The sequence below is a fragment of the Haliotis cracherodii genome, unplaced genomic scaffold (genome assembly GCF_022045235.1).
Source record: "Haliotis cracherodii isolate W230 unplaced genomic scaffold, xgHalCrac1.p SCAF_23, whole genome shotgun sequence".
Lineage (NCBI taxonomy): Eukaryota > Metazoa > Mollusca > Gastropoda > Lepetellida > Haliotidae > Haliotis > Haliotis cracherodii.
This window is the reverse complement of record NW_027266279.1, coordinates 9,922,501-9,949,035: the sequence shown is the minus strand read 5'-3', so window position 1 is coordinate 9,949,035 and position 26,535 is coordinate 9,922,501. Positions and strand designations below refer to the sequence as shown.

At 41.5% G+C, this 26,535-nt stretch overlaps 2 protein-coding genes across 6 annotated transcripts in view; both read right to left on the bottom strand.

Moving 5' to 3' along the window:
- Window positions 1–2,196: 2,196 nt before the first annotated feature.
- LOC139471759 (uncharacterized) overlaps window positions 2,197–26,535 on the bottom strand; it is a 31,339-nt gene continuing 7,000 nt past the window's right edge. The window contains exons 2-4 of the mRNA XM_071254244.1: window positions 6,038–6,206; window positions 4,612–4,731; window positions 2,197–4,331 (exon numbers count right to left, since the gene is read on the bottom strand). Of these exons, the coding sequence (XP_071110345.1) occupies window positions 2,327–4,331; window positions 4,612–4,731; window positions 6,038–6,189 (2,277 nt within the window). The 5' untranslated portion in view covers window positions 6,190–6,206 and the 3' untranslated portion in view covers window positions 2,197–2,326. The remainder of the gene's footprint in view (window positions 4,332–4,611; window positions 4,732–6,037; window positions 6,207–26,535) is intronic.
- LOC139471758 (uncharacterized) lies at window positions 14,824–24,687 on the bottom strand. 5 transcript variants are annotated; one of them, XM_071254239.1, is made up of 5 exons: window positions 24,669–24,687; window positions 23,867–23,939; window positions 18,970–19,133; window positions 18,102–18,233; window positions 14,824–17,085 (listed from the first exon to the last, which is right to left on the bottom strand). In XM_071254239.1, the coding sequence occupies exons 2-5, from the start codon at window positions 23,909–23,911 to the stop codon at window positions 15,123–15,125; spliced, it is 2,304 nt and encodes a 767-aa protein (XP_071110340.1). In that variant the 5' UTR covers window positions 23,912–23,939; window positions 24,669–24,687; the 3' UTR covers window positions 14,824–15,122. The 5 variants fall into 5 exon arrangements, with proteins under 5 accessions (XP_071110340.1, XP_071110344.1, XP_071110341.1 ...); XM_071254243.1 differs by lacking the exon at window positions 24,669–24,687 and adding an exon at window positions 19,584–19,795 and having other exon boundaries at window positions 23,863–23,920; XM_071254240.1 differs by lacking the exon at window positions 24,669–24,687 and adding an exon at window positions 19,584–19,795 and having other exon boundaries at window positions 23,867–23,920.

The following is a 26,535-nucleotide window of genomic DNA, read 5'->3' as shown; positions in this document are numbered from 1 at the left end:
AACGGGGTATAAAACCAAAGACAATAAGCTTCGCTCAGTAACACCAGAGTAAGTCAGTAAAAGATTGAAAACTGCCCCATAATTAGGTATGACAGGCTAGTCGGGTAGTGCTACATGTATATGTGAAAACAAAGTTATGTAAATGAAGAGCAAAACTGTTGAAAGTTACCAATAAACGTGCATACGTGTTATCTCGTCACTGCAAAAATAATGAGTGTTTGTCTTTAGTATTAACATTCAAATACGTGATGTCTCCATCAGCGATATTGTCTACGTTCCACCGGTGAGTAAGCGTTAGCCTTATTATCTCGTAGTATCAATATTTGCAAGAAATTGTTTTTCTGAAGAAATCACAATACAGATTTTACGATGCCTCACGTTTGCATTAGCGCTTGATAACAGTCTTGTGTTTGAGTGTTTCAGGAGTTTAAATTGCTGCTCTTGATATTGTTGACTAAACTTTGATACTTTGAACAATATAAGGTTATATGAGAGGATGACTTTAGAACGGTAACATGCGTTAATGTATATCTGATATATACACTCTTCACAAAAAGAAACGCACTGGTAGTATGTAGTCCATTGAACCTGACCACACAAAAAATCCGGTATATAAATTCATTATGCATGAACTGATTCCAAATCAATCATATTGAACACCAACTGTAAACATTATGAACAGATTTAGTGATCAGCTGTTGAGTCGAACGCCGATTTCACATTCCAATCACACTGGTACAGTTAAACCCCGAGAAGATCCTCAGCAACCCATGCTTGTCGTGAGAGGCGACTAACAATCACTGGAGTGTCTGGTATCAATCAAGCAAGGTACAATTAATGCTGGGAGAAAGCCCACAATGACGAGCGGATCCTTAAAGATCTACGGGAAGCAACTCTGTACAGCGAGTCATGGCGAGATGGATGATCAGCTGCGGAGGTGTACACGAAACCCGTCCATAAAATGTCATTTGGGACCGCGTGACATCGGAGGTAGAGTGAGTGAGTTGGGTTTAACGCCGCATTTTAACAGTATCCCAGTTATATCACGGCGTGTCAGCTTAATGTGGGAGGAAAGCCCGAACTGATGCAGGTGTCAGACGTTTACCACTTCGGTGAAACCCACGAGCACGGGTATGGTGCTGACAAACCTAGAAACATAATCGGGGCGAACCGGGATTCGAACCCACAATCAGAGGTTTCTGTCGTGTCAAAGGGACGCAACTCGGATGGAAGGGGTCTCAGGATGCCAGATTTGCCCTGATAATGATAACAGGTCTGTCAGAACCGAACATTGCACACAAGAGTTGCGTCAAAAATGGGCCACGTCTTCCACATGCATTTACGTTCCTCCCATCCTATGCTGACCAGCCGTTATTACTGATACAAACAGCTTCAAATCCAATTCACCCACATCCTGTTCCTTCAATCAATGATCATTTATGATATTCATACCGGGTGAAATATAACTTATATACAGTTTACGAGTGCTTCACTTACTTTTGATGATTATAGTAGATCTCTTCTTAATGATTGTAATTGTTGTTTGTAACTAAAAATTGTTGTGACTTGATTATATACACATGTACTCTGGGCTGGAGGCCTTAATTACAGAATAAAAGAGTCTTGAAGTCTTGAAGTCTTGAAATATAACTGTTCAAGCCCCGTGAAGATCCGGGGAAGAATAGGTCTTCAGCAACCCGTGCCTGTCGTAAAAGGCGACTGTCCTTTTCGTAAGAGACTAACGGGATCGGGTGGTCTGACTCGCTGACTTGGTTGATGCATGTCATCGTATCCCAATTGCGTGGATCGATGCTCATGACGTCAATCACTGGATTGTCTGGTCCAGGCTCGATTATTTACAGACCGCCGTCATATAACTGGAATATTGCTGAGTGCGGCGTTAAACAACAAGAACAAACAAACAAAAATAACTGCTCAAATCCCTCTGATCCGGATATCTGTCTTAACCAGTCTAAACACACAAATCCTGTTCAGAGAGATTCAATGTAAGTTGCATGCTTTAAAAAAGAATGGTGTTGACTAATAAACGAATAGTTTGCATTTATACGGAGGCTATATGTACATGTATGTTTCATCTCCCATTTTTCTAATAATAAAGTCTTGGTGCAATACGATTGAATTTTTCTCGATCTTATCACCCATGCGTGAACCTCGTTTGTGGTTGAAAAACTCGCATAATATAAAAAATAAAATTTATTCATTTTGGGTAATTATGTTACACTGCACGGTGTTCAAAGCCAAGATTTAGGAATTCGATTGTTCTCCAGTACCATACACCACACGTAGAGGACACCAACAATCAACTTCATCGTAAAGCAGGCAGTCCATTGTCATGGGTTTTATGGGGCATTTCTAACGGATGACCATCGGGTTTTCTCATGGGAAACTGAACACTTCCTTCAAATAGTGGCTGCAGGTTCTCACAGAAAAATCTCCTTCCATCATCAGTACTCAAAAAACGTCCGAATTTCATCGGATGAAAAAAGTAGTCATCCGATGTAAACAGTTCCTGGAACCTATACCTGTCTTCGCCAAAGATCAACTTCCCAGGAATGTACTCTATGTCCTCGCGTCTATCCATTCCTTGAAGAATTGTAGGAATTCCCATTTCAACAATAACTCTGTGCTTCTTTAACAATGAGACGAGGAACAAAAACATGTCCTTCAGTCTCTGTGGTACATAATAGAAGTCACATGTGGATGAAAACATCAGATCCAAAGACTTTCTGTTCCGAATATACGTCGTGTAAAACCGATTAGCCAATTCAGCATCTCCTGTGCCTCTTTGAGATATTTCCTTCAGTTCGTGAAGCACCTTCTCATAATTGTGCCTACCTTCTGCGCTCTTCCACCAATACCAGGGTGTGATCAACACAGTCCTGTTGAAGGCATTCAGCTTGCTGTTAAACCATGCATTGTCTCGCGGCAGTTTATGAAGATTCCAAATTTGTAGAAGCGTGTCATCGCCAATGTGAAGATACCCTTTGACTCTGTAGTTCATCTTCATGGCATATGCAACACAATCGTACATGAAATGCCATCCGTCAAGTAAGCCTTCCAAATGGGACATTTTCTTGTTGCTGAATCTGAGGAACGCGCCCATACTCGGACCACAGAAGAGTATATTGGGGAAGTATCTTCTATACACCGACTCTACGATCCAAGTAGTCCAGTAAAGTTTTGGGTAGTTTATCTCCACAATAAGCAGCACATCTGTGAACAAGTACTTCGCGGGAGCTCTACTTCTCAGCGCTTCTTTGACTTCATCCACTTCAGGACAGATGGGCTTGTTATCCCAGGGTAGCCGCACAACCACGGACATTGACGTCAGGTTATATATCTTATGATTGTGTTGACTTGGTGCAAAGTGCATCTTAGTACAGTTCTGACCTTCAGAATAGTGTTTGCTTTTACGGAAATCCATCCGAGGATTATCGCGGAGGAGATTCATAATCCGTAAATCATTTATCCACGATTCCATTGCAGCAATGTTAGCTTTAGATATGATAGCTTTAGCTACAATATATCGTACAAGACTATCGAAACATCCAAGTAAGTTTTCAGAGGAATCACATCTCCACTTCTCTAATTCCTTCATCAATATCTTGATTTTATTCAACACTAATTTCTTAAACTTAGGATTAATGTTTCTTATTGCTGTGGTACCCATATGGCCAGTATAATCACCAGTCTCCCACATTAACCTCTGGGACAAATAGCCTCGTACCACACCATCAATTAATGAATCTCCAGAAAACGGAAGTAGCATTAACCAGAATGCTTTACGGGTGAAAAGTGTGTTTCCGGCTGTGACTGCAGAGAATCTACCCGGAGGAACAAATGCTGGAGGTGCCATTGTATCAAACTGAAGATCCAGTGTCTTTTCTCTGCTGATTTTTAATATTTTTTCTCTCTGGTCATGATAAAGAGGCGTTTCGCCACTAATGATGCCGTGTTGTATTGGAGGTGTAGGGACATAGCACAGGTCAAACATTTTAGATTGTGTCGCGTTAACATATTCTGGGAATCCCACGGGATGCAAATACGGTTGACCAAAATGTTTGTAGTGGTTGAATGTGGTGTTGCCGGTGTAGATGAGGCCATGAGTGTGGTCACTGTAGATGAAGTTGTTCATTGGAAGGATGGGTTTGACACCATATTCCAAATCGTAGATAACCTCCGCTGATTTTGACATGGCATAGAGGTAGGCTATGTTCTTCAGGGGGTAGCCTTTTTCTCCCACATGCTTAACTGAGGTGAACGATAGAGTCTGAATATTTCCGGGATGAATATAAGTGCACTTTGGTTTCCTGCAATGGAAACCAGGAAATGATAAACTGAAAACCAATGTTACAGAGTTGCAGAAAGGGCCCCCTTTTACCCCATGAAATCAATTTTTAACCATTTCACAACGTTAAAATTGTCTGATCCTTCATTTGATGCAATATAACGATTGTATTAACTGAATTAATCCCAGATAACCGTCACATACACAAATAAAACCATTGTGGCTCTCCAAAAGCGGACATTATTAACATGTTAATGGCTTCGTATTACCGTACATCACCTACGACATGCAACTTTACTTACCGGCACCCATCTAAATATGGCTGGGGACCCGATACCACGATATTCCACCCTATGACGTCATCAAGGTAAGACACGTCGGTCTGGTAGGCAGAGTCGAGGGAGAGCACGATCCACCGGCCACTGTTACAGGTTGGAAATCGTACATGTTGTTATACAATGGCTGTGTGGTAGTCATAGAATTGCAAGTGCACATTTATTTTACATGTGCACTAGAACCTCGTTAACCCGGACGAAGCGTTACCATTTTATTTGGCCGGATTAACGAACTCATGGCTATGAAGACGGTCTGGATTCAGAATTCAGTATTCCAGATTTATAACCGTAATCCAGGCTACAATGCCCAAAGTAGATATACATAGTCCTTAATTGAAAAAGAGGTGCGGTGAGGTAAAATTGGGTTTAACGTCGCGTCCAAGATTATGCAATTATATAGCGACGCGCATGCATGTGTGTGTGTGTGTGTGTGTGTGTTTGTGTGGCTGCTTGTACTAGTCCGGGCTGATGCCGATTTATAGTGCTAGCTCACTGAGATACGATGCCACAGTTCAACATGAATATCCAACTCAGACACAGTATACTGACTCCGAGCCGAGCGCCAGACAGGGGCACAACAACTACCATTTTTTAACGTATTTTGGTACGACGCGGCTGGGGATCGAACCCCGGACCTTTTGCTCTCCCGGCGGACGCTCTACCACTTGACCACGGAGGCGGTCAATTCAAAAAGAAATATTATAAAATACATGCACGCACGTTTATGGAAGACGATTTGATGCGTTTGGGGTGCAATATGATGAAGCGTACATAAATGTCAGTTGTCCATTGTATCAGACATATCCGGCAGACAGATGTTTCATTACGTCTGTATATCATTCAACAGTGAGTGAGTGAGTTAGTCAGTTGGGTTTAACGCCGCTTTTAACAGTATTCCAGTTATATCGCGGCGTGTCAGCTTAATGTGGGAGGAAAGCCCGAAGTGATTCAGGTCTCAGACGTTTACCGCTTCGGTGAAACCAACGAGCACGGGTATGGTGCTGACAAACCTAGAAACATAATCGGGGCGAACCGGGATTCGAACCCACAATCATAGGTTTCTGGCGTACCCAAGGGACGCGACTCTGCACAGCGAATCGCGGCGCCTTAGACGACTGGGCCACCCGTGCCCCCTATCATGCAACAGACATACGCGTAGTGACGGTGAGGTTCCGCGACGCGTAGTTTTTTGTTTGTATTTTGTTTTGTCCTACTGTGGCGGCGTCATCTGCGTGTTTTTGTTTTTGTTTTTGTGGGTCCTTTTATCAATAGTATAGAGATCCGTTAATAGCACCGCAATCATAACTGTTTCCATGCCAACAGCTGCCACAAAACAAGATTATGTTATACGTTTAGGCGGTGCACAACACTTGAATTATTTGACAATATTTACCCCCAGTTGCTATTTCGGGTGATGCGTCGGTTCACAGAAGGTCGTGCCGGGTTGGAATCGTGAAAGAATGTTCTGTAGTTCCGATGTAGCAATACAGCCAGGAAAATGGTGGAAGCGACCAGCAAAGCCCAAAACAACAGTCTCATACGCATAGTGAACACGTTCTTAACTGAAAGTAAAACACACAATGATAAACAACGCGGATGGAACAGCGTCTGAAGTTTAAATAGGAGTATATAGAAAGTTTGTTTGTTTGTTTGTTTGTTCTTTAACGCTACACTCAGCAATATTCCAGCTATATGACGGCGGTCTGTAAATAATCGAATCTGGACCAGACAAACCAGTGATTGACACCATGAGCATCGATCCACGCAATTGGGATACGATGACATGCATCAACCAAGTCAGCGAGCCTGGCCACCCGATCCCGTTAGTCGCCTCTTATGACAAGCACAGTCGCCTTTAACGGTAAGCATGGGTTGCTGAAGACCTATTCTACCCCGGATCTTCACGGGTTAGTATATAGAATGACTGAATGAAAATAGGAGTATAGGTAATGACAGTGTTCAACGTGTGCTAGATAATGTGTGTTTTGTGCAACAAGGTATGCTAAGAATCTGTACAACAGTGTCTTGTCTACATATATAATCTTCATCCCTTCACTAGAGGTCATGAATATGGGCATTTAACCATATATATGTATAACGAATATGCTATTTTCAGTCGTCTCTATAATCAAATGATCAAATGATATCTTCAAAAGCATAAGTCGTGTGTGGATCTTTTTACAGTTGTTACGCTAAAGAATGCTGCACGGTTTTTTTGCGCGCTGGATCAGTCCATTTGGGACACGGGTGAACTCAACAATGTCATATTTGGATAGCTTTGGGGTCACAAATTCGCGCTTGGAAGTGGCGTTCACGAAATGTACCTTGTGTCTTCTACCCCACCACTTAAACCATAAATTATTCACATACTTACACATGTGTATATATAACGTGACATTATGTGGATGTTCTTCTATCAACAGTGATGTAATTGAGTGACGTTTGGTGTGCAACATTTGTGCTGTGATGTGACGTGCTTTGTGTCAATTCTGAAAATGGATATATATCTGCCATGTGGATGTTCCGTCGGACATGTCGAGTGAGTATAACTTATTTTTACAACGCGGTGATTTCTAGATGGTAATTATCGATGACACATGCCCTCTGTTTGTTATGTTTGTACCTAATTTCCTGTAGGATAAGTTCTTCCCTGAAAAAGTTATATTGGGAATGAGTACAAGAGTGTCATGTCCGCAGTCGTAGTCTTCAGTTTTGTACATTGAGGCCAGGAATCCACAACCGTACGCGTATTGGGCATTCCACTGCATATACGTTCAACGAATATGTCGTGTTTTTTCGTCCCTGAAGGATCAAATAATACAATAACTGGCACAAGTCGTGCGTACTACTTATGCAACTGCTACGTTAATGCTGATTTAGTGTGTGTGTGTGTGTGTGTGTGTGTGTGTGTGTGTGTGTATTTCAAGATGGTCATTTTCGACGAAATCCGAGCCCATGCAATCCGTGGGTAGGCGTTGCCTTCCTTGGCTGACAATGTTATATACTTTTAATCTATATGTTTTAATGTTATATACTTTTAATCTATATGTTTTAATGTTATTTTGTCTATACTCCATTTCATGCATTTACCACAACTCTGTTAAACAAGAACAAATAGCCCGAACATGTATTTATTCTAATAATAACGTTTTCACTGTCTCTATATACCTATTTACATAATCTGCGTACTGGTGTGCCTCACAATTCTTCAACCATATGTATACCAGTCGTGAATTAATAAATGGTGACATACTGAAAATAATATCACAAAATCGTAGAGGTATCAATGATAAAACTAAACGTAAAGAAATGTTTACATTTACATTTCTTTAGAAAAAGAAACCAAGTATCTACTTTTTGCAAGATTGTTTGACAAAAACTACGGAACAAAATATTGAAGAGGAATGGAGAAACAAAGATTGTTATTAGCCATTATAACAGTAGTTCTAGGGGTGTAGCCATACTGTTTGTCAATAACTTTGACTGTAAGATCGAAAACGAAATATGCGATGTAAATGACATTATGCTTCTTGTAGAAATGACATTAACGATTACAAGCTAGCTATTGTTACTATTTATGGACCATATATATAAATATAGACGATGTGGAATTCTATAACAATTTAGAAACGACAATTAGATCTCTCGAAAGTGACCATATTGTTTTGTGTGGAGACTGGAATATTATGCAAAATATTCAAATGATGCATTCAATTACAAAAATGTAAATAACCCAAAAGCTAGAGGTACATATCTACAACGTAAGGACGAATTGGATTTAATAGATATATGGCGTGAACATAACCCTTTCAGCAAGAGATATACATGGCGATAATCCACCCGTTTGAAACAAGCGCGCTTAGACAACTGCTTAATTTCCCACAATATGCTGCCTTCCGTTATGAAGGATCGAACCACTCACCAATATCACTGATCTTCAAACACACAGATCTTAAAAAGGGGCAAGGGGTTTATGAAGTTCAATAATTCTCTATTAAAAAACGAAACTTATGTAACACTCTTCAAGACTACCATTGAAGAAATATAGCAGCAGTATAAAAATGAAGATAATAACATAGAAACCGAATTTTATATAGACAATCAATTTTTTTGGGAAATATTGCTTTTTAAGATAAGAGGTAAGACGATACAATAATCATCCTACAAAAAGTGAGTGAGTGAGTTTGATTTTACGCCGCTTTTAGCAATATTACAGCAATATCACGGCAGGGGACACCAGAAATGGGCTTCACACATTGTATCCTACAAAAAAGAAAAAGCAACATAGACGAGAAAGAAAAACTCAAGAAAAGTTAACTCTTCTGACTAAACAATTAGATGAATCCCAGGAGCAAATGGTGAAAGAGTAAATTCTGGAAGAGATTATGATAGTCAATACAGAATTAGAAGAAATCATAAAACATAAAACAAAAGGGTTAATGGTACGGGCAAAGGCACAATGGATGGAGCAAGGGGAAAAACAACAAAATATTTCTTAAGTTTAAAATTAAGTTCAGAATTACATTCAGTACTGTTCTCGCCGAAATGGTTATGATTATGCATTTAGAAAATGTGACACACTCATGTCCATTGGTCTTCAAGAAACCTTACTCCCTCAGGGAGAAATACCGTGTTAAAATCACTAATTGTGCCAAAATGTAACCATTTATTTTCATCTCTACCAGATCCACCAGATACTGTGGTGAAACGTTTTCAAAAAGGTGTTTCTGATTCATTTGGGGAGGTAAACCCGACAAAGTTAAGAGAAGTCAAATTATATTTGAAACAGATGGAGGTTAAAATGTTCTAGAATTAATAGATGCGCAAAAAATAGCATTGATACGTAGAGCATCAAAATCGAAATCAAAGTGGTTTCGATAATTCTTCTTCAAAAAACCTCTTTCTGGATCCTTCAATGCATTAAGATTACAAATGATTACCAAGATTATTTAATATAAGGACCGTATTAAGGTCTGGTGGAAATTCATAGATAACACCCACATCGAAGGTATAAATCACAAGGTACTATCCTAGCACAATAATGGCATAACGAAAACTTGTAAAGAATAGTTTGTGAAAGGGGCACGTTTCATTTCTGATCTTCTAGATAATAACGGACAATTCATGTCATTCGAAACCTTTAAAACCTTTTACAAATTGAAAACCAACTTTTTAACCTTCACGCGTGTTGTTCTCGCTGTTAAACAATACTGTTGAGCCCAACGATTATCAAAATTTACCATAACCCAACAATCTCCCTTCTTCCCATTTCATATATATCATCTGAACAAACAAAAAAAGGTTAACAGTATTTCTATAAAATACTTATTAAAATATATGTGAGAGAAATAACCATTTTGCTAAATTAGAGTACGAACACGATAGTGAACAAGAGACAGGAAGATGATCAATTCTATCCCGTTTAGGTGCACAAAGGTGGCGAAACTACAATTGTTCCAGTTTCAAATTTTAAATCATATATTGCCAACAAACTGTCTTCTAAATAAAATGGGATACGCAGACAGTACAAAATGTAGCTACTATTCTAATGAAGCAGAATATCTTACACATTATATATTTTGGGAATCCAACAAAGTGAGCTCCATCTGGCGAGACATGGAAATTTGGATATCGCACAAAACCAAAAAATTCGGTAACAATATCCATAGGAAATATTCTTTGGGGTTATTTATCACAAAATAAACGATCCTTTAAACCTTAACATTATTTTGTCACAACGAATCATTTTCAACATTATATATATAAATAATATATAACCACCAGAATTACAATTTATACAGAAAGAGCTCACTGAATTTTAGAAGTTCACAAGGAATACTTCCGTCATTAATTGCAATAAAGATTACTTTAATAAGCTTTGGTCAAGCTGTCATGCTTTATTTCTGTGAATTGTCGTGCAAAACCGCGTAAATGCTCTAGAAAAATATACAAATTAAGTAAACTACGTCTATAACGAACACGCTTATAACGAACCGACCGATATAACGAACTTATTTTTCAGTCCCGGCCATGTGTTGTATATTTGCTGTATATGTGCGTATAACGAACTACGATTATAACGAACTAAAATTAGTTTTGATACATGTATGAAGCAGCCTGGTGTATACACTGAAGTTGACTGAAGTTTTAATTTTATTCAAACATATAAAAGTCAGAAGGAATGGGCGTAGTAGTCAGGAAGAACTGCGAACATAAGTGACTTGTAGTTTAAGCATAGAGTTTTAAATACATTTTGTCATTAAACAATATATCACGTGACTAACCACAGGTCCGGGTAGTCCTGTGGGTACCCGGGTCCTACTCAGTACCCACCCGACCCGAGTACCCGAGTTACCCGTCCCAGGTTATCGCTAATCCTTAAATCCGGTTTCGCCAAGGCCACTCAAAATCATTGTGTAATTAACATTTATCTACCAGCACTACAAGATTATTTATCAAGAGCATTTAATCCGATAAACGTAATATTGGCGAACTTGACTTGTTGAACCAAGATCGAACTTTTTCATCACATGTGAAATACCTCTGGGGTGTTTTAACCTGCATACAAATATGTCACGGGTGCAGGAATTGCGACCTCGCTGGAAACAGTTTCCCGAGAAATATGTTTACTAAAACAGTTACACAGACAGCAATACAAATAGTGAAGGTGAAAATTCAATTTTGGATTTTGTATCTCAATCTATTAGAATTGCAAAACACTAGACACCGAATCATATAAAAGACTCTCAAATCATTATAACATTGTACATACGTTTTAAATCCACACCTTTATAGTCATATGCAAGCTTTTGACAGTCTCGGTAAGGTTCCGAATGGTTTGTGACAATTATTACTCTTCCATGACATACCTTCATCGAATAAACTGGGTCAGTTAACCTTTGTTGCAGTGAACACCCAAGCCGCCCCGTCAGGTAGGTGTATGCTTGATTGGCTGCCCCGACTGAGCATACACCCTGACAAATACCTTCTCATTGAAGATGGGGGCACGGGCGCCGCGATTCGCTGTGCAGAGTTGCGTCCCTTGGGCACGCCAGAAACCTATGACTGTGGGTTCGAATCCCGGTTCGCCCCGATTATGTTTCCAGTTTTGTCAGCACCATACCCGTGCTCATTGAAGATGTTGTTTTAGGGGACAATCTGTTTGACCTTTGACTGTCGTTGGCGGACTCAATATTGAGCATTAATTTGTGAGAATTTGCACTTGTAAGGGGGAAGGCCAACCCAAATTCCAAAGGATCTACTTGTACTAAAAGTAATTTGTTATTGTACCATCTCAAAAAACTGCATTTATGCTATGAACACACAATGATGTGGGGTGGGTGGTGTGTTGTGTAGGTGGATGGTGTGGAGTGGGTGGTGTGGGGTGTAGGTGGATGGTGTGGAGTGGGTGGTGTGGGGTGTAGGTGGATGGTGTAGAGTGGATGGTGTGGGGTGTAGGTGGATGGTGTAGAGTGGATGGTGTGGGGTGTAGGTGGATAGTGTGGAGTGGGTGGTGTGGGGTGTAGGTGCATGGTGTGGCGTGGGTGGTGTGGGGTGTAGGTGGATGGTGTGGAGTGGGTGGGGTGGGGTGTAGGTGGATGGTGTGGAGTGGGTTGTGTGGGGTGTAGGTGGATTGTGTGGAGTGGAGCGGGTGGTGTGTGGTGTAGGTGGATGGTGTGGAGTGGGTGGTGTGGGGTGTAGGTGTGGGGTGTAGGTGGATTGTGTGGAGTGGGTGGTGTGTAGGTGGATGGTGTGGAGTGAGTTGTGTGGGGTGTAGGTGGATTGTGTGGAGTGGGTGAGGTGTAGGTGGATGGTGTGGAGTGGGTGGTGTGGGGTGTAGGTGGATGGTGTGGAGTGGGTGGTGTGGGGTGTAGGTGGATGGTGTAGAGTGGATGGTGTGGGGTGTAGGTGGATAGTGTGGAGTGGGTGGTGTGGGGTGTAGGTGGATGGTGTGGAGTGGGTGGTGTGGGGTGTAGGTGGATTGTATGGTGTGGAGTGGGTGGTGTGGGGTGTAGGTGGATTGTGTGGTGTGGAGTGGGTGGTGTGGGGTGTAGGTGGATGGTGTGGAGAGGGTTGTGTGGGGTGTAGGTGGATGGTGTGAAGTGGGTGGTGTGGGGTGTAGGTGGATTGTATGGTGTGGAGTGGGTGGTGTGGGGTGTAGGTGGATTGTGTGGTGTGGAGTGGGTGGTGTGGGGTGTAGGTGGATGGTGTGGAGTGGATGATGTGGGGTGTAGGTGGATTATGTGGTGTGGAGTGGGTGGTGTGGGGTGTAGGTGTTGAGTGTAAAGTGGATGATGTGTAGTGTAGGTGTGGAGTATGGAGTGTGGATGGTGTGGTGTGTAGACGTTGTACAGTGTGGAGTATGGAGTGTGGATGGTGTGTTGTGTAGACGTTGTACAGTATGGAGTATGGAGTGTGGATGGTGTGTTGTGTAGACGTTGTACAGTGTGGAGTATGGAGTGTGGATGGTGTGTTGTGTAGACGTTGTACAGTGTGGAGTATGGAGTGTGGATGGTGTGTTGTGTAGACGTTGTACAGTGTGGAGTATGGAGTGTGGATGGTGTGTTGTGTAGACGTTGTACAGTGTGGAGTATGGAGTGTGGATGGTGTGTTGTGTAGATGTTGTACTGTGTGGAATATGGAGTGTGGATGGTGTGTAGTGTAGACGCTGTACAGTGTGGATGGTGTGTTGTGTAGACGCTGTACAGTGTGGAGTATGAATGTGGATGGTCTGCTGTGTAGACGTTGTACAGTGTGGAGTATGGAGTGTGGATGGTGTGTAGTGTAGACGTTGTACAGTGTGGAGTATGGAGTGTGGATGGTGTGTTGTGTAGACGTTGTACAGTGTGGAGTATGGAGTGTGGATGGTGTGTAGTGTAGACGTTGTACAGTGTGGAGTATGGAGTGTGGATGCTGTGTTGTGTAGACGTTGTACAGTGTGGAGTATGGAGTGTGGATGGTGTGTTGTGTAGACGTTGTACAGTGTAGACTATGGAGTGTGGATGTTGTGTTGTGTAGATGTTGTACAGTGTGGAGAATGGAGTGTGGATGGTGTGTTGTGTAGACGTTGTACAGTTGGAGTATGGAGTGTGGATGGTGTGTTGTGTAGATGTTGTACTGTGTGGAATATGGAGTGTATGGTGTGTTGTGTAGACGTTGTACAGTGTGGAGTATGGGGTGTGGATGGTGTGTTGTGTAGATGTTGTACAGTGTGGAGTATGGAGTGTGGATGCTGTGTTGTGTAGACGTTGTACAGTGTGGAATATGGAGTGTGGATGGTGTGTTGTGTAGACGTTGTACAGTGTGGAGTATGGAGTGTGGATGGTGTGTTGTGTAAACGTTGTACAGTGTGGAGTATGGAGTGTGGATGCTGTGTAGTGTAGACGCTGTACAGTGTGGAATATGGAGTGTGGATGGTGTGTTGTGTAGACGTTGTACAGTGTGGAGTATGGAGTGTGGATGGTGTGTTGTGTAGACGTTGTACAGTATGGAGTATGGAGTGTGGATGCTGTGTTGTGTAGACGTTGTACAGTGTGGAATATGGAGTGTGGATGGTGTGTTGTGTAGACGTTGTACAGTGTGGAGTATGGAGTGTGGATGGTGTGTTGTGTAGACGCTGTACAGTGTTGTGTATGGAGTGTGGATGGTGTGTAGTGTAGACGTTGTACAGTGTGGAGTATGGAGTGTGGATGGTGTGTTGTGTAGACGTAGTATAGTGTGGAGTATGGAGTGTGGATGGTGTGTTGTGTAGATGTTGTACAGTGTGGAGTGTGGATGGTGTGTTGTGTAGACGTTGTACAGTGTGGAGTATGGATTGCGGATGGTGTGTTGTGTAGACGTTGTACAGTGTAGAATATGGAGTGTGGATGGTGTGTTGTGTAGATGTTGTACTGTGTGGAATATGGAGTGTGGATGATGTGTAGCATCTGTTTATTTGATCAACGTGAAATCGGCAGCATCGATCAGCAAGCCATTGGAATCTTTTCAATTTTCTGCTTTAATGGAATAACAGGAACAGTATGAAACAATCCGGAATAATCATACCAAGCATTCTACCACAGACACTGCAATTTATTCAGGAAAATACATCTTCAGCAGGAGTACCTTTATGAAACCAAAACCAAGAAGATTATTAAAAAAATTGTTTGGAACGCTCTATTCCACTCTGTATGTTAGCATCTGGAAAAAAAAGTGGAGAAAATTGAATTGCGTTCACTCACTCACTCACAGCACGGGTAATAAAAGATTCCATACACCATATTTTAGTCCAGATAAAGAGACACAAGCTATCAATAATTTGGTTACATTGTTGATACTCATACACATTGTCCAGAGCATGAACATAGTGAAGAGGGCGATAATGTGCAGTGGCGACCAAGGTTAATCTCCGACATCTGCAATCGAGGTTTTAACATGCATATTGCAAGTGTGGATTGATTCTGTTCATAGAGAAGTAAGTCGAGGTATTGATTTGCGTATTAAAAGTAGGTATTAGTTCTGTTCGTTGAAAAGTCAACACTTCCTTCAAACAGAGGCTGGAGGTTCTCACAGAAAAATGTTCTTCCTTTGTCAGATTTTAACCAACGTGCAAATTTCACAGGGTGAAAAAAGTAGTCGTCCGATCTGAACACCTCCTGCATTCTACCCCTATCTTCTCCAAAGATCAACTTTCCAGGGATGTACTCCACGTTTTCACGCCGGTCCATCCCCTGTAGAACTGTGGGGATTCCAACCCCTACAATAACCCTGTGCTTCCTCAGCAGCGAGACCAGAAACACATACATGTCCCTCAGTCTCTGGGGTACATAAAAGAAGTCACATGCAGATCCGAACAACAGATCCAATGATTCTCTGTTCTCAACATAATTGGTGTAGAATCTGTTAGCAAGTTCTGCACCCTCTCCTCCTTGTTGAGATATGCCCTTAAGCTCGTCCAACACACCTTCACAGTTCTTCCTTCCCTCTGGTTCAATCCACCAACGCCAGGGGGAGTCAAGCACAGTCCTGTTTAGGGTTCGTAGTTCATCATTAAACCACACGTTATCTCGCGGCAGCTTATGAAGATTCCAAATTTGCAGAAGCGTGTCATCGCCAATATGAAGATAGCCTTTGGCTCGGTAGTTCATCTTCATGGCATATGCAATACAGTCATACATGTAATGCCATCCTTCAGTTAAGCCTTCCACATGGGACAACTCGCTATTGCCGTCCTTGTGGAACGATTCCATACTCGGACCACAGAAGAGTATATTGGGGAAGTATCTCCTATAGAGGATCTCCACTGTCCTGGTGGTTTTGTAAAGTTGTGGGTAGTTTATCACAACAATAAGCAGCACATCTGTGAACAAGTACTTCGCGGGAGCTCTACTTCTCAGCGCTTCTTTGACTTCATCTACTTCAGGACAGATGGGCTTGTTATCCCAGGGTAGCTGCACAACCACGGACATTGACGCCAGGTTATATATCTTATGATTGTGTTGACTTGGTGCAAAGTGCATCTTAGTACAGTTCTTACCTTTAGAATATTTAACTTTCTTAAAATCGATTCTTTGCGAGTCGGGAAGGACATTTATTCTATCTAAATCTTGTATCCATGATTCCATTATTTCAACATTAGCTTCAGATAAGATTTCTTTTTCAACGATATGTCTGTACAGATCCCCGAAACATCCTGGTAAAGGTTGATTGGGATCACAATTCCACTTTTTCAATTCGTCTAACAACATCTTGATTTTATTCGATACTGATATATCTGTATTTTGTAAGTTAATTTTGCTATCACTTCTCGCCGTGTCGCCCATATGGCCAGTATAATCACCAGTCTCCAACATCAACCTCTGAGACAAATAGCCTCGTACCACACCATTCAACACTGAATCTCCAGAAACCGGAAGTAGCATTAACCAGAATGCTTTACGAGTAAAAAGTGTGTTTCCGGCTGTGACTGCAGAGAATCTATCCGGAGGAACAAATGCTGGAGGTGCCATTGTATCAAACTGAAGATCCAGTGTCTTTTCTCTGCTGATTTTTAATATTTTTTCTCTCTGGTCATGATAAAGAGGCGTTTCGCCACTAATGATGCCGTGTTGTATTGGAGGTGTAGGGACATAGCACAGGTCAAACAGTTTAGATTGTGTCGCGTTAACAGATTCTGGGAATCCCACGGGATGCAAATACGGTTGACCAAAATGTCTGTAGTGGTTGAATGTGGTGTTGCCGGTGTAAATGAGGCCATGTGTGTGGTCACTGTAGATGAAGTTGTTCATTGGAAGGATGGGTTTGACACCATATTCCAAATCGTAGATAACCTCCGCTGATTCTGACATGGCATAGAGGTAGGCTATGTTCTTCAGGGGGTAGCCTTTTTCTTCCACATGCTGAACTGAGGTGAACGGTAGAGTCTGAATATTTCCGGGATGAATATAGATGCACTTTGGTTTCCTGTAATGGAAACCAGGAAATGATAAACTGAAAACCAATGTTATAGACTTGCAAGCTTAGCATATTTTAGTATATGTTGGACCTAACTGTCGAAATATTCTCTAGTATAAAGAGTTCCTTACTTAGAATGATACTTAGAGCCACTTAATTGTATCAAATATAACCTGTAGTTGATTAATCCTATGTGTGTCGAAAATGCTGCTCCAATACACCTTTGTGGTGAGGCTGAAACCCCCCGCAGGAATTCATCCTCTCAAACAAGATGTAGACTAAATTTATAAAATGCCAACTTAAAGTTAAAGAAATCGCACTCTTTCTAATTAGATATTTGTGTGAATATGTCTGTTACAATCACACAGAGTACATCATACAGTCAACGATCAAGGGGCGGTGGGGTAGCCTTGCGGTTAAAACGTTCGCCTGTCAAGCAGTCGGCCGGGGTTTGATTCCTGACATGGGTACAATGTGTTGAACCCATTTCTGGCGTTCTCTGACGTGATATTGCTGCAACATTGCTGGAATATTGCTAAACGCCACCTAAAACCACACTCGGTCATTAATTTCATACAAGAACCTGACCAGAATATCGCTTCCAGATGTGTAAGAGGCGACTAACGGAATCTGGTTGTCAAGCTCGCTGACTTGGTTGATGGATGTCATCGTATCTCAGTTAAGTAGATCGATGCTCATGATGTCAATAACTGGATTGTCTGGTTCAAATACGATTATTTACAGACCGCCGTCATATAACAGAAATATTGCTGAGTGTGGCGTTAGACAACAAATAGACCAAAAAAAAATTCCAGTTGAAAACAAAGTAGCTTGGCTATCAAGATACAATCTAAATAATAAGGAAGAGAATTTATGGATGTCGACTTCTTTATCAGGGAGGTTGACATCCATAAAATCTCTTCCTTGTTTGTATCACTACTAAATGCCATTCACAGCCAAAATCTTATTATTTGTAGTGACAATAGACAGTTATTTGACGCCTGGTTTTGATCAAGGTTGCATACCTACAGCCGTTCAGGTTTGGCTGGTAACCTGATATGACGATGTTCCAACCTGTGACGTCATCAAGGTACGACACGTCTGTCTGATACACAGAGTCGAGGGCCAGTACGATCCATCGGTTCGTTGTATGACCGCTGCAGCATGTAGAGAAGAAAAACATTGCATTTCTGGTAATAGGAGATACATATTTTGAATTTAACCAGGGTTAACGTCATTGAGATATTAAGTTTAACATGGATACCCGACTCAGACACAGTATTCAGACTCCGAACCGACCAGTTTTATCCCTTTAATGCCGAGCGCTAGGCAGGGTAACAACAAGAACCATTTTTTAACGTCTTTTGGTATGACGTCATCTGGGGCCACTGACCTTCGGCTCTCCGGGCAGACGCCACAAGGCCACCGTCCACTACACGGTCTCAGTACGAACAGGCCGCCTCCGTGGTCTAATGGTAGAGCGTCCGCCCGGAGAGCGGAAGGTCAAGGGTTCGATCCCCGGCCGCGTCATACCAAAAGACGTTAAAGTATGGTACTTGTTGTTACCATGTCTGTCGCTCGGCATTAAGGGGCTAAAACAAGGACTGGTCGGCTCGGAGTCAGTATACTGTGTCTGAGTGGGGTATTCATGTTAAACTGCGGCATGGTATCTCAGTGGGCTAGCACTATAAAACGGCATCAGTCCGGACTAGTACAAGCAGCCACACACATATACACGTGCATGCACGTCGCTATATAAGTGCAATAATCTTGGACGCGACGTTAAACCCCATTTCACCTCACCTCACCTCAGTACGAACATGGAAGACATTCAAAACTCGAGCCATTGGCTGCACATTCTACATGCGCTTTAAAATCTGGTGAATATATTACCTAGAATTGTTGTATCCTCTGAGGTTCCGGCTCAAGGTGGGCGTTTCCAGGATGTTGTTTGGAGAGGACTTTCTGTTGCTCAGTTGGAACGTTATCAAAATTGAAGTCATACACAAAGCCACCAGTGCCATCCACAACCGTTTCCTCCTCGTGGCTAACATGTCCTTGGAAGAAAATAAATTAAGAATTAAATATACATTAATAACACGACAAGGTTGGTAGAGATGTTCTGGATTTTGAGTCAGTATATGGAAAAATGCATGATGGTTCAAATCCTATCTTGTGTGTAGACCAAAATTGCTAAATAATCCAGCCCACTCCATATAAGAACATACTACTCAGAAGATGCTAGAGAACACTCGTCAGATAAAGTGGTTGATCTTCAACTTGTATTGAGTAGTACTAGTACATAAGAGAGAAGTGAGTTCATTATTTACGATATAGTTACCCGACTTTATACCAGCTGGTTCAATACATCAGTTGAGACGCAAAAAGACATTATTATAGACACGCAGTACAAAAATTCTCATAAAATTTACACTAGATGTTATTAATTTTGCAACTTTGTAAGTTGCTACACGCGTATTAAGCATGTATTTATCCAAAACAATTACCTCTCTGCTTCTTAATACTTCGCCGAAACGTGGAATCGGTTCTTCGACTGCACGTAATATCTAGATATTGATCTTTTCATTACACGTGCATTACAGTTGGTTGATGGTCTTGTCGTTCGGGTACGATGAAACACTAGGTCGGACAGCAAAGGGTCGACGCTTCCAGTCGAAACTTGTTGCAGTAACCAAGACAACCAGCTTAGTGTTCTTTTCTACGATCAGAAAGGTTTTAAGCATGGCAGTCTTAAAACAGTTAAGTTTATACTAGATTTTCCGATCCATTGTATAAACACGTGACAAAAGACATGCTGAAGGACAAAATGGCTACCATCAAAGTCATAGTCGAATGATCGAGATACGCATAGGTACCCACGGTGTCGTATATCATGGCGGCACGGGTAGGCCAGTCGTCTATGGCGCCGCGATTCGCTCTGCAGAGTTGCGTCCCTTGGGCACGCCAGAAACCTATGATTGTGGGTACGATTCCCGGTTCGCCCCGATTATGTTTCTAGGTTTGTCAGCACCATACCCGTGCTCGTGGGTTTCACCGAAGTGGTGAACGTCTAAGACCTGCATCATTTGGGGGCTTTCCTCCCACATTAAGCTGACACGCCGCGATATAACTAGAATACTTAAAAAACGGCGTTGAACCGCTTAACGCTTAACTCACTCACTACGTTTATCATGGTGACATCACGACAAGTATACGGGCACTGACAGAGAATGGGAGTCAAGCGATGTGGGGACGAGTCTTGGGTTGCCACGTCACTAACCATCTTCCCGAGGCAAGGGAGTTAACTGACTTTAAAAGTGGAAACTGGCCTTTTAAAGTCAGTTAACACGGAAAATGGTCACAAGCCGGATAGATTGTCCTGTGTCACGTAATTAACAACAGTTAGAATTGAGAGATATCTCGTGGACCGGTATATGGATTATCGAATGCCGATGCGGGACCGCCTCCGTGGTCTAGTGGTAGAGCGTCCGGGGTTCGGGGTTCGATCCCCGGCCGCGTCATACCAAAAGACGTTAAAAGATGGTACTTGTTGTTACCCTGTCTGGCGCTCGGCATTAAGGTGCTAAAACAAGGACTGGTCGGCTCGGAGTATACTGTGTCTGAGTGGGGTATTCATGTTAAACTACGGCATGGTATCTCAGTGGGCTAGCACTATAAATCGGCATCAGTCCGGGCTAGTACAAACACACACACACACACACACACACACACACACACACACACACACACACACACACACACACACGTCGCTATATAAGTGCAATAATCTTTGACGCGACGTTAAACCCAATTTCACCTTACCTCACCTTGCCGATTCGAGGAAGCTATGACACTGGAATCCCGAGTTAAATAATCACATTTTGATTTATGCTTGTTATGAGTATTTTGTTCCTACTTCGAACTTTGCAATGTGATAAGTACATTCATGGGTGTGGCAGTTTCAGAGAATAACATGGACACTACACTGACACTACATCAACACTACATGTATGTCGACACTATATCGACACTACTTCGAACCTACTTCGAACCCACATCGATGATACATCTAAAAAACATCGATGATACAATACAAAAGGGTTTGTTTATCAATCATAATATACGAGCATACAGTAAACTACGGTTATACGGCCCCCCCCCCCCCCCCCACCCCCCCCCCCCCCCACCCCTCATTAACCTGACACGACGTGATATAACTGGAATACTGTTAAAAGCGGCGTTAAGCCAAATTACTCACTCACTGTTGAAAGAATCAATCCATTTATAAGTCAATCCTGTCTTCATTTACGTGAGTATATTTGAGGTTATACATCCATGGTTAGCAAACCAAAAATGTAAGTGGGAAATTAAATATCTGAATCGAGTACATAATGACATAAAATATCCGAGTCTCTCGATGCAATTCGAACCAGGGACCTTCCAATGCCCACATTTCCAAACAGGTTTACCCCGTCAGCAAATGCACAGACGCATTGTCGACATACTCAAATCCATTAACCCCGTCTGCAAGCTTACACTTACATATAAACCACAGACGAAAAGGTCACAGCGACCTGGTAGATAATCCAACAAACCAACCAACCATCCATGTACCAATTTGGGGAAATAATGGATTCCCGCTTTGGGTAAAACACTCGGGGGGTCAGTGAATGATATAAATACTTGAAGGTAACAAGTGGACCAGGGATTAGTCCACTGAACCGTTATGTTATCTGGTGTGAACAAATCTCCACCTCTCCACCAGAGCATGACGGAAACTGGCTAGGCGTGAAACGTTTTTTCGAAGTAGAAACATCATCGAATACAACACTGTACAATCATCCTTAAAGATGGATTGAGATGAGGATAGCTGATGGTTCACTCCCTCAGCGAGACCTACCAATTGTAAATACCAATATAAATGGGGCCAACGGCAACGGGTCACTCTTAACGGAAAGGCAGGCAGGCAGGCAGACAACCAGCTATACATGTATATATGGTATATACAAAAACAAAATTATTAAAAATATCCGTATTATACTACTCAAAAGAAGTTAAGGATCATCCGATTCTTTCATATTGGTAATGTTAATCTGTCATGGCATGAGAGATTAACTATTGTAATATGAAAGAATCAGGTGATCCTTAACTGATTTTGAGTGGTATATTTTGATTTTCGTTCCCCTGCTTCGGGACTCAAGATCGAGAAGATCCGGGGTAGAATAGGTCTTCAGCAACCCATGCTTGCCGTAAAAGGAGACTTGGTTGACACATGTCATCGTATCCAAATACTGCTTGTCGTAAGAAGCGACTAACCGGATCGGGTGGTCAGGCTGGCTGACTTGGTTGATGCATGTCATCGTATCCCAATTGCATAGGTCGATGGTCATGATGTCAATCACTTGATTGTGTGGCCCAGAATTAATTATTTACAGACCGCCGTCATATAGCTGGAATATTGCTGAGTGCGGCGTTAAACAACAAAAAAAAAATATAGGAGTACTGACGGTTACGATTGGTTCTGTTTTCTATATGACATACATATTTATAATCACAAGTGCGGGGAATAAGTAAGACTTAGACTGAGTGAACTCGTGTGTATCTAATGGGAGAATATTAACTTTTAACGCTTCTTGATTTTTTTGCCTTTCGTAAGTTGTAAACCGCTGGAGGAAATATAGCCAATGATTTTATAGCTATGTGTATGATCGATTTACTTCACCAGACTGTTTTACTGGCTTGTTCAGAGTGTTACAACGTCTATATAACCATATAACTCTCGTCTCTGTGTCTGTTGCGTTCGTCCAGCTAGTTAAAAAATCATTACCGATGTCGCGTCTTATCTTTCTCGGGTATTGACTGTCGTGTGTTTTCATATTTCGCAACTCAAATTGCTCCTGGCACCCGGTGTGCCATTTTGCGTGTCAGATTGCCAGCTATAGTCACCGCCAGGCCTCGGCTCCGCATCTTCCCAGCAAATACACGTTCAGAAACTTTATGACAGCCTTTAGAAACGCTTATTTGTTCCTTCTTCACAAAAAGTGGGTGTGACCAAGGGTGGTCACGTTTTACTTTTGACCTACCCAGTTAGTATAAGAAACAGATTACGTGAAACAAAGTTTATTTTACCTTGGTGTCATTCCTGTGATTGTGACTCCAATCCTCGGGAGTACGTGCACACACTGCCTTATCGCTCTAGTCATTTCCCACAAGAAACGGGTGGGTAGAGATATGGTTGTATTTTCAAGCGCATACATGCTTCACAGAATGCGAACAAACGGTTAGGGCGTGGCACATTTAAATCAGGTCACATACTTTCCCTCCACTTGATCATTACATATATTGTCCGTCTTACTGACCCCGATACAAACATGTCAAATACAGCCCATACAAGTCTAAAATGTTTGGCAAGTCTAGATTACTGCAGTATCAGGCTGAAAATGAAGAGAGTCACTGGGCTCCCTTTTACTATATTTTTATTAAGACAACTTAACAACTTTTTTTTTCGGTACGATATGTTCGTTTCAGAGACTAGATGTTAGTCTATATCATGGACCACCCCACAGGGATGATAAATACAACGTAAAGAATAACATGCGAAACCCACAACACGGCATTATCTATCCTTTGCCAATGAATTCTCGTTAAAATCCCGTCAGCTTAAAGAAATCCTCGTGGCTTGGAAATCCTCTTGCACGCCGATACACAACTTAGTTGCTACTACTACAACTAATATTAATCATTATAATTATGGGAAGTGGTAAGGATTTGAAGTGAATGGTTTACCTACCCAGGTCCAAGTTATCCTCTCCAGTATACATCCAACGTCATGCATTGACAGTCCTCAGTTGCCACATGACCTACTTAACCCAGACAGAGGAAGGTAAACCGGCAAGATATCGCGTGTTGCCCTCAAGGACTGTTTACACAATGGAGCTTTTCAATACACGGATACAGATATGCTATATCGAGCCAGACGAATATGTAGCACTGCATTGTGGATTTGACCCGTGAAGACCCGGGGTAGAGTAGGCCTTCAGCAACCCATGCTTGCCGTAAGAGGCGACTTTGCTTGAGAGGCGACTAACGTGATGGTGGTCAGGTTCGCTGACTTGGTTGATGCGTTTCATCGTATCTCAATTGATTGGATGATGCTCATAGTGTCAATAACTTGATTGTCTGGTCCAGACTCGATTATTTACAGACCGCCGTCATAGAGCCGGACTATTGCTAAGTGCGGCGTTAAACAACAAACAAACAACAACATGAAGTTGAAGAATCACCTTTTCCTTCACTTAACGCCAATAACATAACTCATCTTCCCATGAGTGATTGAGTGAATGAGTATGGTTTTACGCCGCTTTTAGCAATATTCCAGCAATATCACGGCGGGGGACACCAGAAATGGGCTTCACACATTGTACCCATGTCGGGAATCGAACCCGGGTCTTCGGCGTGACGAGCGAACGCTTTAACCACTAGACTACCCGACCGCCCCTATATCTTTCGATGATACACATGTGATTGACATAATGTGTCAAGTATATATTCAGATAATAATTATATATTATGAATGACATGAGGCATTTTACATGTGCGATAGAGCCTACAGAGCGACGGTCTTGTCAAAGAGGGTGTAAGAACCTGACCCGTATTACACTCCCATTTTGATTGGCATCGACGTAAGCCAAATACACGTGGTTCTTTGAAATAGAAAAATCTATACTTGAGGTATTCTCAAATAGTGATTATGTTACAATCATCGGTGATTTTAATGCAAGAACAAGTGATTTATGTGATTATAATGTTTTTGATGAATATATAATTGATGAATTTGATCTAGATGTAAATGAGATTAGAAAAGAAATTGAGCCTGAATCTATACCGGATGACTTGAATTTGCCAAGGGTGAGGGGCACACAGGATAGATTCAAGATAAATAACTTCAGGAATAAACTGATTGATATTTGTAAAAATCTGAATTTATTTATAGGAAATGGACGACTGGGTACGGATAAACTTATTGGAAATACAACATGTAAGGACAAAACTGATTATGCCATTGCTTCTCCAATGTGCCTACCCCTCTTTATAACATTTGATATACAGGAGTTCTCTCCCCTTTTCTCGGATGTACATTGTCCACTCACATTCTCTCTGGCTGTGTCAATACCTAACTAAGAAAACCTGGAACCCCTTCAACCGAATAACATACATAAGGGATTGGATAAACCAAAACGTTACGAAAGCAACAAAACTGACTTATTCCGCCAAAACATAAATGTTGAACAAATAAATAAACACACCCAGTTAGCCCACGCAGCTTCCGTAAACAATCTCGGAGACAGCATAGCGCACGTGCTAACTGACGCTGCACGTGCGGCATTTTGTGTAAGAAGATGTAGTGTGGAAGCTGTGTTCCGTAGTACTGATAAACCATGGTTCGGAAATGAATGCAAAAAGGCAAGAAAAATGTTTAACAAAGCCAAACGTCGTTTTAGGAAACATAATACAGTAAAAAATAAAAGTGTTTACCGACAGCATTCGAAAGCTTATAAACAATGCATGGACAAACATATACGAAATTATAATAACCAACTGACCGAAGCTTTTCGCAAAAATATCAAACAATCGCCAAAAGAATTTTGGAAAATATTAAATAAACAACGTACAACAGAAAAGAAAAATTTACCGGATATTGCTAGCTTCTTTGAATTTTTCAAAAGGATAAACCAGAACCCTAAACAAGACGAAGATGATTTTAATGAACATATTTTAGACGGGAATGTAATTGACTGAAGTATTTTGAATGTTGATATCAATACCGATGAAATTATAAAGGCAGCAAAAAAACTTAAACGGAACAAGGCAGCAAGTCTAGATAACGTAGAAAATGACTATATCATTGACAGTGTCGATTTATTATACAAACAGTAAGGTGATCCATCTGACCCAAATTCGTATAGACCGATAACATTGCTGAGTTGCTTTGGTAAGTTGTTTACAAGTATTCTAAATGGCCGACTAAAACTCTTTTTAGAAGGAAACGATCTTATAACATCAGCGCAAGCTGGCTTCAGAAAAAAATTTCCAACGGCAGATAATGTATTTGTTATTCATATGTTAACACAGATATTAAAAACCAAAAAGAAAAAACTCTACTGTGCCTTTATAGACTTCACAAAATCATTTGACACTGTCTGGAGAACTGGTCTTTGGACTAAAATGTTAAAAACAGGCATAAAAGGAAGATTCTTCAATTTGGTTAAAAATATGTATATGAACATAAAATCATTGGTAAAATCAAATAATACATTATCTGAGTATTTTCCATGTGAGTGAGGTGTACGACAAGGGGAAAATCTGTCACCCCTTTTGTTTTCAATCTTTCTCAATGACCTGGAAACCTTTTTAATCGATAACGAATGCGAAGGTATAAGTATCGACTGCTTAACGGAT